Source organism: Phymastichus coffea, unplaced genomic scaffold (assembly GCF_024137745.1).
Source record: "Phymastichus coffea isolate CEN01 unplaced genomic scaffold, Cenicafe_Pcof_1.1 PCOF00136, whole genome shotgun sequence".
Lineage (NCBI taxonomy): Eukaryota > Metazoa > Arthropoda > Insecta > Hymenoptera > Eulophidae > Phymastichus > Phymastichus coffea.
The window spans coordinates 128,399-141,025 of record NW_026706947.1 but is presented as its reverse complement, the minus strand read 5'-3'; the positions used below and the strand labels follow the sequence as shown (position 1 = coordinate 141,025).

At 44.7% G+C, this 12,627-nt stretch overlaps 1 protein-coding gene across 6 annotated transcripts in view; it reads left to right on the top strand.

Annotated features, from left to right (window-relative positions):
- The window catches only part of LOC131671832 (paired box protein Pax-6-like), a 114,406-nt gene that overhangs the window by 47,382 nt on the left and 54,397 nt on the right, over positions 1–12,627 (top strand). For all 6 annotated transcript variants that reach the window (XR_009302576.1, XM_058948582.1, XM_058948579.1 and 3 more), the window contains exon 2: positions 1,984–2,107. Coding sequence is in view for 5 of the 6 variants with exons in the window: in XM_058948582.1 (XP_058804565.1) it covers positions 2,095–2,107 (13 nt within the window). In the remaining variant the exon portion in view is untranslated. The remainder of the gene's footprint in view (positions 1–1,983; positions 2,108–12,627) is intronic.

Sequence of the window (12,627 nt, the reverse complement as noted above, 5' to 3'; positions counted from 1 at the left end):
TTTGTTGAATAACAGCTTAAACAAGAAAGATGATGTACAATTTGTCAATCACTTGTATAAACCACTGTTGAATTTCCTTAAAAAAGATTAAAGTTAAGCTTTTAATCACATTTTGTAGTTAATTCCTACACTATATAACAGCAATACTAGGTGAAATTTTTTCCTTTTTTAGGTCGGCTGACTACGAGAAACATTTTCTAGCCTGTATACAATTTAATCTTTATTGACTAGGTAAATGTGAATATCACTTTAACTTATTGATTTGATACATTACAACATTGTTGTAATGTAATGTAGGGACAGCGAAATTGCTGATGATAGTATACTGCATTTACTTTTCTCTCATTGATCGTTATAACTATTGAATGTATACAGAATTATCGTATATCAGCACACCATGACTCTCCGAGATGGAATGAATGGCGCTACCGCAGTCTATAAGGGATAAAGGATAAGAAAAGACGGCGTGGCTTATATTCAACAGATTATTTTATATCGACGTCATTCTGAATATGTTAGAATGTTCGTTTTTTATATTTCTTATAACTTAGGATCTTTAATTTAGTTTTCGAAAAGGATGATCATAATGCAAAACTATCTATTACAAAGATACGTAAATGTTATCATAAAACCCTTTGTTTTATTATACTTACGACAATGTAATGAATAGTGATTTTAAATCTACAACATAAATTTCTTTAGAGCACTTCAAAAAAGTTCAATATATTGATATTCTGATGACATAAACTTTCATACAATTCGGCAAACAATACATAACGCATTTAGAGATTAGAAGAATTCAGTACGAAGTATACGCATATTTATGGAAAAAAAACCACATATGTTCAAAAATCTTGAGAAACGAGAACGATAATTCCTTGACTATTGTATACATGAGAAGTAAATATCATTCGTAGCTATATAAATATACGTTTATCGACAAGTGCGCAAGTATTATAGGTTTTGCTAGCATTGATCCACAGAAATTCTTGTTTGCACTTAAAATTCCTCCTGAGTAAATAACGGGTATTTCAGTTCGTCAGCCGCAAACGAATAAAGTAGAATTTAAATTGAGTTTTTAGAAAAAAAAATATTACTCTTTGCATACTCATCAATCAGCTGTACTTTCGGATGCATAATCGTAAATCACTGAAATTTATCGACGAAATATTTTATTGAATTATGCATAAACGTGAAATGCGCAATTAAACGTTCTTGAAGGAAAGATAAAAGCGTATGGCGTAAAAAGAAATTACGTCCGAAGTTGCGTTAATGTTTTTTGATAATCAAGAAAAACAGCGGCAGATACGTACGATATCGTTTTTCTTTTCTTCGTTGACACAGGTGTACTTTTGATGACGATAATGACTGGGATTACTTGACAAAAGAAAAAGTCGAATATCGATTCCTAAACTTCTGAGTCGAGTACTCTTGTAGGTTCTTTTTTGACACAGTGCTTGAAACACAGTGATCGAGACTATGTGGACTTGAAAGTATTTTTTTAGATAGGAACGAGAACCTTCAAGTGTATCAATTGCAGTGTGAAATTGTGAACTTATAGGACAATCGATCGATTAAATTTATTTCATTAAAGTGATTATCGTGAAGCATCGGCATATTTATCGCAATTATTATATTAATAAAATTAATAAGCAAAGTAGTTTTTCTATGTAAAAGAAGCTAGAAAATCAACAAATCTAATTTTTATGTAAGTAACACGACCGTGTAAATTATGCGTCCAGTAGCTACAACCAACTAAGTCAAGTATTGATTAAAACTACCTCTTTCTGTCTTACTAAAAAAACGAGAGTAAATATTGCAAGCCTGTTATTGATAATACAAGTAGTGCCGAATATAAAATAAATAATACATTTAAAAAACAAATAGTACGAAACATTAGCGTTCGGGATGATTTTCAAGCGAAATTATATTTTGTAAAGACAATACGAAGTAACAAAACGTACCTTTTCTTTGTAATTTCAGTGACCCGGAGTGCAGAAAGGCCCGAAGATTCTGCCGTCGCAGCAGCTCGGCGCTGCGGTCGCTCCATGGCCGGGCGCCACCGGCCTCCTCGCCTCCGTTACCGCTGACGACATGGCACATAAGGGTGAGTTATATGAACCTCTATCCTTTGACTTCATTGACCCTCAGTCTCGTCGTAACGTCGCTTAATATTATTCAAGCGCTATTGTCTCCAATAGCGCGCCAATAGCTTATCTATATGTTCGTGGGACACGTCGAGCGGATGGTTCTTTTTGGTTTGTCGTGTGGCATTATCGGGCCGGCTGGCTGTGCATTCAACAAGTATAAATAACGATAAACTTGCCTTCGGAGCATCCGCGAAAGAGGAGTTAAGCGAAAGTTACACGACACGTTGGAACTCTCGGGGAACGCTGGCGAGGAGTATATGTCGCGGGCTCTTATCGTTCCTCCGCAGTGCAACTTTTTTCCCGTGGAAAATTTCGGAGAATAGACCTGCGCTTCCTCAAATCGCTTTGGCGATCTGTTTCCCTTTCGCTTCTTTCATAAGCAAGAGAAACGCGAGGACACCGACGCCAATTTTTCTTTTTGCGTGGAAACGCGACGGCGACGCGCACAGTGAATAATCATCCGGGCCGAAGCAGGTTTCGAGAGACGGGAAGCGAGCAGATTGCACGCCGCCGCGGCAGCTAAGGCGTTTAACCCCATTAGTCTTGAATGGGTCTATCGCGATCCTTCTCTTTCGCGCGCGCGGTACTTAGCCTCGCAGTTTGCCGGCGCGCCACGAAACTAGCTGGCTCGGCTCACTTCACGTATTGATTTCCATTCTCACGCGCCCTTCTGCTGCTGCTGCTGCTGCCGCTGCTGCTGCTTCTTCTTCTTCTTCTTCTACTTCTCCTACTCCTTCCTCTTCCTCTCGCGCGACGTCGGCCTTTTTTTTTCTCTTGCCGAGGAGAGTATCATCCGAGCGCTCACGAGAGACGCCGAGAATGGGGAGGAGGGACTAGTCGCTTGTCGTCGCGTCCACGTCACGACGACCCTTGATTTGGCGAGATCGTAATTAGGATAAAGCCGGGAGAGCGCGCGCGAGAGACCCAGCCGCCCGCCGGAGTTTATTAACGAGAGGAATCTCGCGAGCGCTGCTTGCCCGTCTGCTAATCGAACTCATACGCCATATCGACGTGCTTCCCATATCTACGCGCGCTAATGGCATTTACATTCAATCGATTTCTCGTGCGTCTAATCTCTGGCGTCTGAAATTTATTGCGCGTCGCGCGTCAATTTCGCTCTGTCAGCGCTTGAGAAAGATTCGAGCGTGGATTCCCGTTAACGCGCAGAATACTTCTCCGCTCATTTTCAACGACTGCGACAGTATTCCAATATGAGTCCAAGAAGGCGATGCTCAATTGGCCGTAAGTGCTGGCAATAGCGATCAAAATTTTTCGAGCGTCCGTCCTGGAAGAGAAAAAGTCGACCAAGAACAAAGCCTCTGCAACAAATCAAGAGCTAATCTGGAGAAAACAAGCTTAGTAGCCGGTAGGAGTACGATAAAGCTCGAAAATCAAGGAGTTATTTGACCGAGTGCCCAAGCCAGTGGGCTGTGTAGCGTTAAGTTGGCTCCTGTATCTATAACTATATACAGCCACCGAGAGAGCGAGCGGCTGTATACGAAGCGCTTACAACGCGCTTCTCGCAGTAGCGCCGATGATCGATCGCACGACAAATTGCGTTTCCGTCACTGCTTCTGTACTCCCCGTATTCGTCTCTCTTTCCTTAGCCGCGCGGTCACTTTCACACGTGCTTTGCTCCTTTGCTCAGCATACTTTACTTGCTTTTACTTCGTTAATTGGAATTAACCTTTTAAAGCAGAGTCCCGTTGCTCGGAATTCATGCCAACTGCATTAAAATACGCATCTGCAATAAACACGGTTGCTCTCTCTCTCTAAGCCAGGTCGAAACGGCGTCTTTCATGATATCAAGAGTACTCTCTTTATTACTGTCACCGAAACATTTTCATAAACTCGAGTACAGCTGAAAAAGCTCAAGTGAAGCCGTGAAAAATAAATGAAAGAGCCGTCTTCGTCGTCGGCATCTGCGCTGGCTCAAAAGGCACTCGACTCGTCACATACGTAAAAAAGCCACCGCAGTATAGTGTTCGCGGTGATAGTCCGATGGCTAAATAAAAAAGAAAACGTCGTCGTCGCGAGCGAGCCGTCAAGCTCTTGATGCCTCGCGTCTTGACGCGGGAGAGGCGCGTCTTTCTTCCGCTTTTCACTCTTTCTTCCCTTTGATTCACCTCCCCCCTCCCTCCCCTTTTTATGGAACTGCATGTGCGTGGCAAGCCACTGCTCCCTCGGAACTGTCAGCCAGCTGCAGAATTACAACGTGGTGCGCCGTACCGCCTACGAGGTACACTGATATACGAAAAATCTCTCCTTGCTGCTTTGAAGTCATTTACTTTTGCGAATTTGCTTTGCCTTTTGCGCTCGCTAAAAGAAGTATCTTTTCGCGGTACTTGTCTGATACGTTAATTAAAATTCCCCTAATTTCGATCGTTCTCTCGACGTTCGATTTGAAAAATGTTTGTTGACGACGCTGATTCGAGCGCAGAACGAAGGTATTCGTTATCGACATAAACACATGTAAGAGCCTTTGGAAAAGCAGCGGCGACAGTCGGGACGAGAGAAGCTTGTATGTATCAATAAGGCGCTTTCGTTATACATCTCATCAGGAGTCTCTCTCTCTCTTTCTCTCTGTCTGAACGTCTGTGTCTCTGTCGGCATAAAGTAATCGAAATTGGTCGTCGGCACAAAAAGCGAGCGAGAGCGAAGCTGTACGTCTTGCATCGGGTGCGTTCGACTGTGAAATTTCCTCTTCAAACAGACGACGTCGGCTTGGAGCTTTCTCTCTCTCTCTCTCTCTCTCTCTCTCTCTCTCTCTCTCTCTCTCTCTCTCTCTCTCTCTCTCTCTCTCTCAGCCTGGCACATTTTGGCGTGCGGGCGACGGAAGAGGTAAACTCCAGCAGGCAAAAGCGGATATCTTGCCGTACACGTACGTGCACAGCCCAAGCAACCTCGATAGATAGCTGTAAGCTCTTACGTTTTACCTCCCATTCCAGGCCTCACTCTACTTTTCCTCTCTCTCTCTCTCTCTCTCTCTCTCTCTGTCTCTCTCCGACGAGACTCTGTTTTTTCTTCTTCTCTTCTTCGCCTGCCGCCTGTGCTGTGCCTCTCTCCCCCCACTGGCCTTATTCAGATTTTTCATCTATAGGCTGCGGTCGTCGCTGTTTTTCCTTGTCAATTCTACATCAACCGATCTGTCTTTGACGCCTGAGGTTAGCTCTGCTGCTCAATAATGTCTTCTCTTAACGAACAACGTTGATACCGAGAGGACGGCTCGTGATCAATTTTTCAGCCAATATTTTTTATGACCTTAACTTCTCGATCTGAAAAATAATTAAATATTATACGCATAGCATTTCAATCAAGTGACTGCGATAAAATAACCATTGAATCAAGATATAAGACAAACGAGAGATCAAAGAGAACGAAACGATCAAACGATAAGAGAAAATATGAAGCATGTGTGTAATGTAATATCGTTAGCCGCACCGAGGATTTGGCGCGGCAGCAATGAGTTGGGTGCGAGATTTCTCTTATATACACTTTTTTTTCTCTTTCCTCGAGCCATTTCGCCCTTCATATACATATAATCCAATCGGTTTCCCATCGACCCTACCGGCAAAAAGTATTTCTCTCTCTCTCTCCCTCCCTTGGCAGTTCTCTCGCGTAAATATACGCTCAACTACTACCGCCACCGAGATAAGGCTTTGGCTTGCTGGCTGTTGGCTGAATTCGCTAGTAGTAGCAAGCAGTAGCGAGAGAAAAGACGGAAAAAGGCGACGAGACGGTTTGAATTTCAAAGCGCCTAGGAATTTCAGATCGCGTAGTCGTACACCGAGCATGGCTCTGTGCCACTCTCTTCTTTATTTTCTCTGGCGCTCTCTCTCTCTCTTTCTTCGGATGTTTGCGTGCACCCACGTACGCGAGAGGCCGTCTATACGAGAAAAACGCAGCTCGAATTTGGCTTTTCATCGTCTCGAAATTCCGCTGCGTTGCAAAAGTCAGCGAGTGTTTTTCATCGGCGCTCACGCGCTAAAACCAGAGCAGCAGGGTAGAAACAACAATTCGCAGGCCAACCCCGGAGCGCGAGCGAGCATTTTTTTTTTCTTTTCGTCCTCGACGTGGCGCAAGCGCGACAAAGATTTGTCGTTGCTCGCACGAGCGCGCTACCGATGAAGGAGAGAAAAAGAGAGAGAGAGAGAGAAAAAGAGAGATCGAAAAAAGCTGAGACATACAGGTTGGAGCGTTGCCACGACGCTTTCACGTTTACGCCAATTTAGCCGCGGGAGCTCGCAGCGCCTTTAATTCGACAACTGATTTATACGCGAGGTAACTCCGCCAGCGGAAAAAAGAACGAGAGAAGCGATCGCGGAATGGGCGTAATAATTCACTTAAGAAAGTCGCCGCCGGAAAAAAAAAATGATCGACGTCCGCGGTACAAGTCGCGTCGTTAAACTCTCATTAAGAGTGCACGTGTCGTCGTCGTCGTCGTCGTCGTCGTCGTCGAGGGATCGGTAAACAGGCGCGCCGTTCCTCCCTTTGAGCCCTCCTCGCCTCGCGCGAGAAGACGCGCGGCGCTCCGTCGGAAGGAGACGAGCTGATTCTCGCGCGCGCGCGCTCGAGGGGGATTGAGTTGAGGCGCCAAGTGTGACGCGCATGCATTAGAGAGGCCCCGCGCGCGGAACTTACAGCTGCGCTTGCGCTAGCGAAAAAGACGACGCGCCTTTCGCTTTCCTCGTCGCGCTCGATTCCCGACGGCTTCGACCGGCTCTCGTTGCGCTTAACACTCGCTGTTTTGCCAACTGTCAAATTCGATACTATTACGACATGCTCGGATCGCACGATGTCCGTATATACACGTGTTATTTTTTTGTGTCATCCTGCCCGCGTAATAATAGGCACTCACAGTAGAATCCAGCCCGCGCGCACATAAAAACAAGGCTTGGTACAAGAGGGTCGTCGCGTCGTCGCGCGGCGGAGAGGTAAAGCTACGTGACGGCCACAATCCGCACTCTATGTACACCGGGGGGCGGTTACAATGAGCCGTCGATGTAATCTCAGGAAACGTTTAGGGGGAAAATTAGGTCTCTCTCTCTCTTTCGGCAGTTACATAGCGAAAAGTGGACGAGACTACTGTCGCGATTTGTCAAAATATTTGTTTAGCGCGTGAACGCCTTTTTTCCTTCATTTTGCTTGCAGACCCCCTAACTCTCTTTCTATTTCTACTTCTTTCCTACATTTGCTCATTCCTTTTTTTTCTTTCTTTCTTTTCTTCGTTCCCCGAATTTTTGTATGTGGCACATGTTCATCATAATACCGGTGAAATATTTGCGCGATTTTTTTCTCCGCTCGGAACGCGTGACAATCGAATCAAATGAATATGATATCTTTTGTGAAGATAAAATTAGACATTTCATTTTCATTAAAAATTAATTTCCAATAAGTGGTCATAAAATGCATTACATAAAATATAGTACATTTAGTGTGTAACACGTAAAAACAGCTCGTGAACTGAGAATATTCGCTGAGTTGGCGTCCAATGCGCGATAGAGAATCGCGGAAATCAGCGATGCAGTAGTGGCAGCATTGGGGATCGAGGAAAAAAGTACGGCAGCGAAAATGTTTGAATCGGGGATTTCCGAGGGCTTAAAGAGCGAGGAAGGGGGATGAGAGAGAACGAGAGAGAGAGAGAGAAGCAAGTAGATGTGACGTTAGTCTGAGGCTAATTGAATTAGCGGGTCACTGGCCGCGGTGCAAGGTCTTCCGAAGTCAACCAACGAGAGTCGATCCGTTCACTACTGCTGTATCTACATACGTACCCAACGCAATCGAACTTTAGACTGAATGCATCATTGTAATTTTTTCTTGCTACATCGACATTTATTTATGATGTAAAGTTAATAAAATCGCATGAGATCATCTCATTAGTCGCATCTTTGCACTATCAAAAGTAAGTCACTATCAAAAGTAAGTAAGTCATACGTATATAATTATATACTTGACACTCCGCTAAAAATCACATGTATCGATCAAAATTATAGTAAGCAATGCCAAAACTCAACAAAAGAAATCCAACAGAGCCAGTCAGTCTTTCTTGGCTGCGTAAACACTCATTAAAAGCAATCTAAACCCTCCATCTCCTGTCGAATCCATCAACCGCTTCAACAATCCACTTCTCTCTCACGAAATTAGCTCTACGCACTCGCAGCGGGGCAGTCCGCGGATAAAAACAAAGTTGCGCTTACAGTCGTACGGCGACTCGTGCTACGCATTCCCATGCCAAAAACTCTATAATTATTGTTGTGCGGGCCGCCCTTGGTGCATGGGAATGCCAGCGGGTGCAGAGCTATTGTGGCCCCATTAGCGCGCGCCGAGGACTTTTGTTGCACGCGCAATGGCTTTCTCCCTTTTTTCTGCAAGTGCGGCGTCTCGCCGCTTTCTTTCTCTCCACAATGATATTCCGCGCTACTTTTCCTCTCTCTCTCTCTCCTTTTCAATCTCTCGCATTGCTCTCACAGAGCACTCGCAGCCAACAGCGTTAGCTTCGTCAAGTTTTCAAAATTTTATATGAATGGGATTTTTTTGGAACTCATTCTGCGACGTAAAAACTTTTTTATTCTTTGCCGTTGTCGCTACGCGGCGATCGAGTCTGCATTTCTCTCCCTCGATAATGCGGATTAGGCGTCGACACACATGTCGACTTGATTCGCGCGTATAAACTTATCGATCGTGTCTTTCAACGGCCGCAACGGCCAGACACAAGCGCGTTGTACATCTGACCATCATGGTTAAAAAATGCTTATTCTATTTCTAACGCTAATGTTCGCAAACGACCAAGTTGAAATTCAGCGAATGATGTTACACTAACAAGTCTCTATACGTGTATAGCTAGAGGGGGGTAATCTTCCGTTAATACCTCCGTTTCCTCTCTCTCTCTCTCTCTCTCTCTCGTCTCTCTCCGTGATCAAGTTCATCCCGAAATTCCAAGTGGTCGGAAATTCAGCTACAAGACGTGCCCGTAGGCTTTTCTCTCTCTCTCTCTCTCTCTCTCGCCGACGTTTCATCGCTACAGCCACGCGCGCATATAATCTATTTTGCTTAGACAATTCTCTAGTGCTCAGCGAATCGCATTAATTCCCGGAAAATCTGTATTGCGTGAAATACGCGAAAATAACGTTATTTCACGTTCGACTGGGCATTTTCCGACGAGCCAACAAAAGACCTGCTATCGGGCTTTTTGTTTCCCGCTGCATTTCACGAGACTAATCGAGCAAGACTAATCCCATCAAGACGATATACAGACTCGCATATTTACACTATTCCCCTACATGCGGGCCTCTTCTCTGCATCCGCGTACACGTGTAAGTCGCCAAACGGGTCCCTTTTCGGTGCCGGGAGGAAAAGAAAAATAAAATAAATAAGCAGAAACGGGACAAAAATTGGCGCAAAAAAGAAAGTCACTTGCAAAAAGCGCCGCGCGGAGAGTAACGCGTCATCCCGAGAGCGGCGCCAAGGACGGCCGAATGACTCTGACGTGTCCGTTGGCGCGGAATAACGCGTTTACGAGCTGTGCGAGGCTCTCTATCTTTGTGTCCGCCCGTATACATACTTTCTTCTCTTTGTCTTTCATTTTTCTCTTAATTTCTACGTAGCGCCGAGGATTATTAAGGGAACGAGACGCGCTACCGGCGCTCCGCCGGCTGAAAACACGTCCCGGGCTGCGAAAAATGCGGTCTCGGCCGACCGACGGGCTTGGCAGATTTTTGACTGACGATTTCCTTGCCGATCGCTTATCGCGCTGAATTTATAATTTTCAACGGGATACTGCTCCTCGCATCGATTATGGGCTCATTCTAAATTTCGCTCCGCTCGAGTGTATCGCGTAAAACCGGAAGTATTTTTTTGTATTTACAACTCAAAGAGCCGATCATCTATGGGGAATCGTTCGAGATCTTATGTTCCGACGATTTAAGGCGTCGATCGGACGTTACAAAGAAGATAAACGTAATCAAAAGTAATTTCACAGTGAGCGACAACGAGAAAACATAAAAAAATCTTTATCTCAATCTCCTGTCGATAGAGATATGCTTACGGCTACTTGGCCTCGTTTGGCCTCAGGTATAATTAGATAATTCGATCCGGATGAGATTCCCAAGGATTTACTTGGCTCCAAATACTTGTAGGTCGATAGGATCATCTTTCTGGTCACGGCTACTTTGGCCTCTATAGTCGTCGCCAGGCAGTCAGCGCACAAACGTTTGCCCATGCGATAATCTGTCGTTGACGTAAATTAGACGGGAGTATTCTTCTTCCTTTCCTTTTGGTGCTTCTTCCAGGTATTTTTAGTCAATATCTGTTTTGTTTGTATACCTGTATCTTATATTTCGTTCGATAAAAGAGAATTTCGTTCGTTTAGAAAAAGAAAAGAAAACGTACTCACCCTATTTCCAAAATGAAAATGAAAAAGAGTTAAAACAGCGTTACATCGCGAATCCTAATGTTTTCGCATAAAAACAATGCATCAAGCTTTCCGAAAATAATGTTTGGCGAATCCATCAAAAGACATCTGTCTGGTCCACTCGGTTAAATAGGCCCCGTTCGAAGCAAGCAAGCGTCTATGCTGTGAAACAGCCTGAAAAAAGATCGAGACACGAAAAAGTTACAAAAGGATGCTACAATAACGGGGAAAACTTGCCGCGGCGCATAATAATCGTGCACTCGTGCATTTATCCACTTTTTAGAGAGGAGAGCTAGCTGTCAATGCCGCGAGAGAGCAGCTATTAATAATACTAATAACTGTCGACGGCTTAGAAGCCAGCAGTTTTCTCCCTCTCTTCTCCCGTGAATGCCGGTAGATTGGCTGAAAACAGCAACAAATACTGCGCGAGCTCGCCATCTCTCTCCCTCTCTCTCTCTCTCTTGTCTGCTGATGCCCTATTGTGCGAGCGCGAGGGATCTCATTTTCAAAACATGTCCGCAACAATGAGGACATTACGATTATTGTTGGAGCGCCGTTGTGTGTGTGTGAGAGAGAGAGAGAGAGAGCGGCACTTCGCTCCCTTCTTTCATCGGCATTTCGGCTTCGAAGCCATGCTACATGCCAGTATACTTGAAAAAAGGGAGCCAGCAGACGTGTCTATGTCCCGTGTGTATACGAACTTACCTGGCGGTCAGTCTTACACGAATGCACGGGGCTGACCCTCGTCAACGCTGCCGTCCGATGAGAGGCATCTCAATATACTGTCGCTCGTTCTCTGTCTCTTTTTCATCATCATCTTCTTATTCATCTTTTTTTCTTCTTCGATGTTTGCTGATTTATTCAGAAACTATATACATTCTTCCTCTCGTATTTTATTTTATTTCTCAGCGTAGTATTCTTTTACGTAGCCACGGCATGGAAAATGATAATATGCAGTCGATAAATAGGGTGCGCAATCGTAAAGTTAGCCGCCCGGGAAAGTCTCTCTAAATGAACCATCAAAAGTAGCTCGATAAAGTACAATTCTATCGAAAATTTCACTGTGAGAGGATACACACTCGTGATGCATTGAAAATCGAACATATAACCGACGTTTATAGCTCTTAAAAAATAACAAAAACGTCTCCGTTTATGTATGTATCCCTCGAGGTAGATACGTATACGGAAAAACGCGAAGATGAAAAAGGAAAGCCGTATGAAAAGAGAAATGTGTGAGAGAAGAAGAAGACACTCGAAAGAAGAAGAAAAAAAATGGTCGAGTCCCTTTTTTGACCGATTTCGCCGACAAAACAGGGCTTTTCGGAAACACACCCTTCGGAAATCGTCGAGCTCGAGCCAATCTCATAAATTAAGCTGCCGTTGCAGTATTAGCCGAAGAATACACGAATGACACGGCGAATGACAGAAAAAGAGAGAAGCTTTTTCTTTTTTTCTTCCGCGTATGGAGAGAGAGGAGCAGTTCATTCGAGGGGTCCAATTTATCGTCCAGGACAGAGTAGCGCGTTGTCGCGTTATTACCACTTATGATTGATTCGTTTTTTTTCCTCTCTCTCTCTCTCTCTCTTTCTCTCACTCTCTATTTCCTTGGACTCTCGCAGGGCAAAATCGTTGAGGATGATCCTTGTTTGCTCTGCGGGGCCAGTAAATCACCGATGGCGTTTTATAGGATTGCTATAGCGCGCGATTGAATGTACTACAAACTGCTGAAGGGGCGGCCTTTGTACGTACACGCGTTCTATCGAAAAAATTTACAGATATACATTTTCGAAGCAAAAAACGAAAAGCAAAGTAAGAATCCACGCGCGAAGGAGTAAATTGGCTAATTGGCGAGACAGCTTTTGTAGCACGCTTTAACGAGCGACTCATAAAATGCCAACGCTGCGGGCGCGAGAAATCCCGACGGTAGTGTGCCAAGAGCACGTCCGCAGAGTTTTGTCACGCGACAAACAACCTCTCGAATCCGCAGCAGCAGCCGCAGGACTACGCTTCAGCCGCACAGGCGGTCTACTCCCGCGCTTTAAGCCACTCCAAGCCAAGTGGGACATC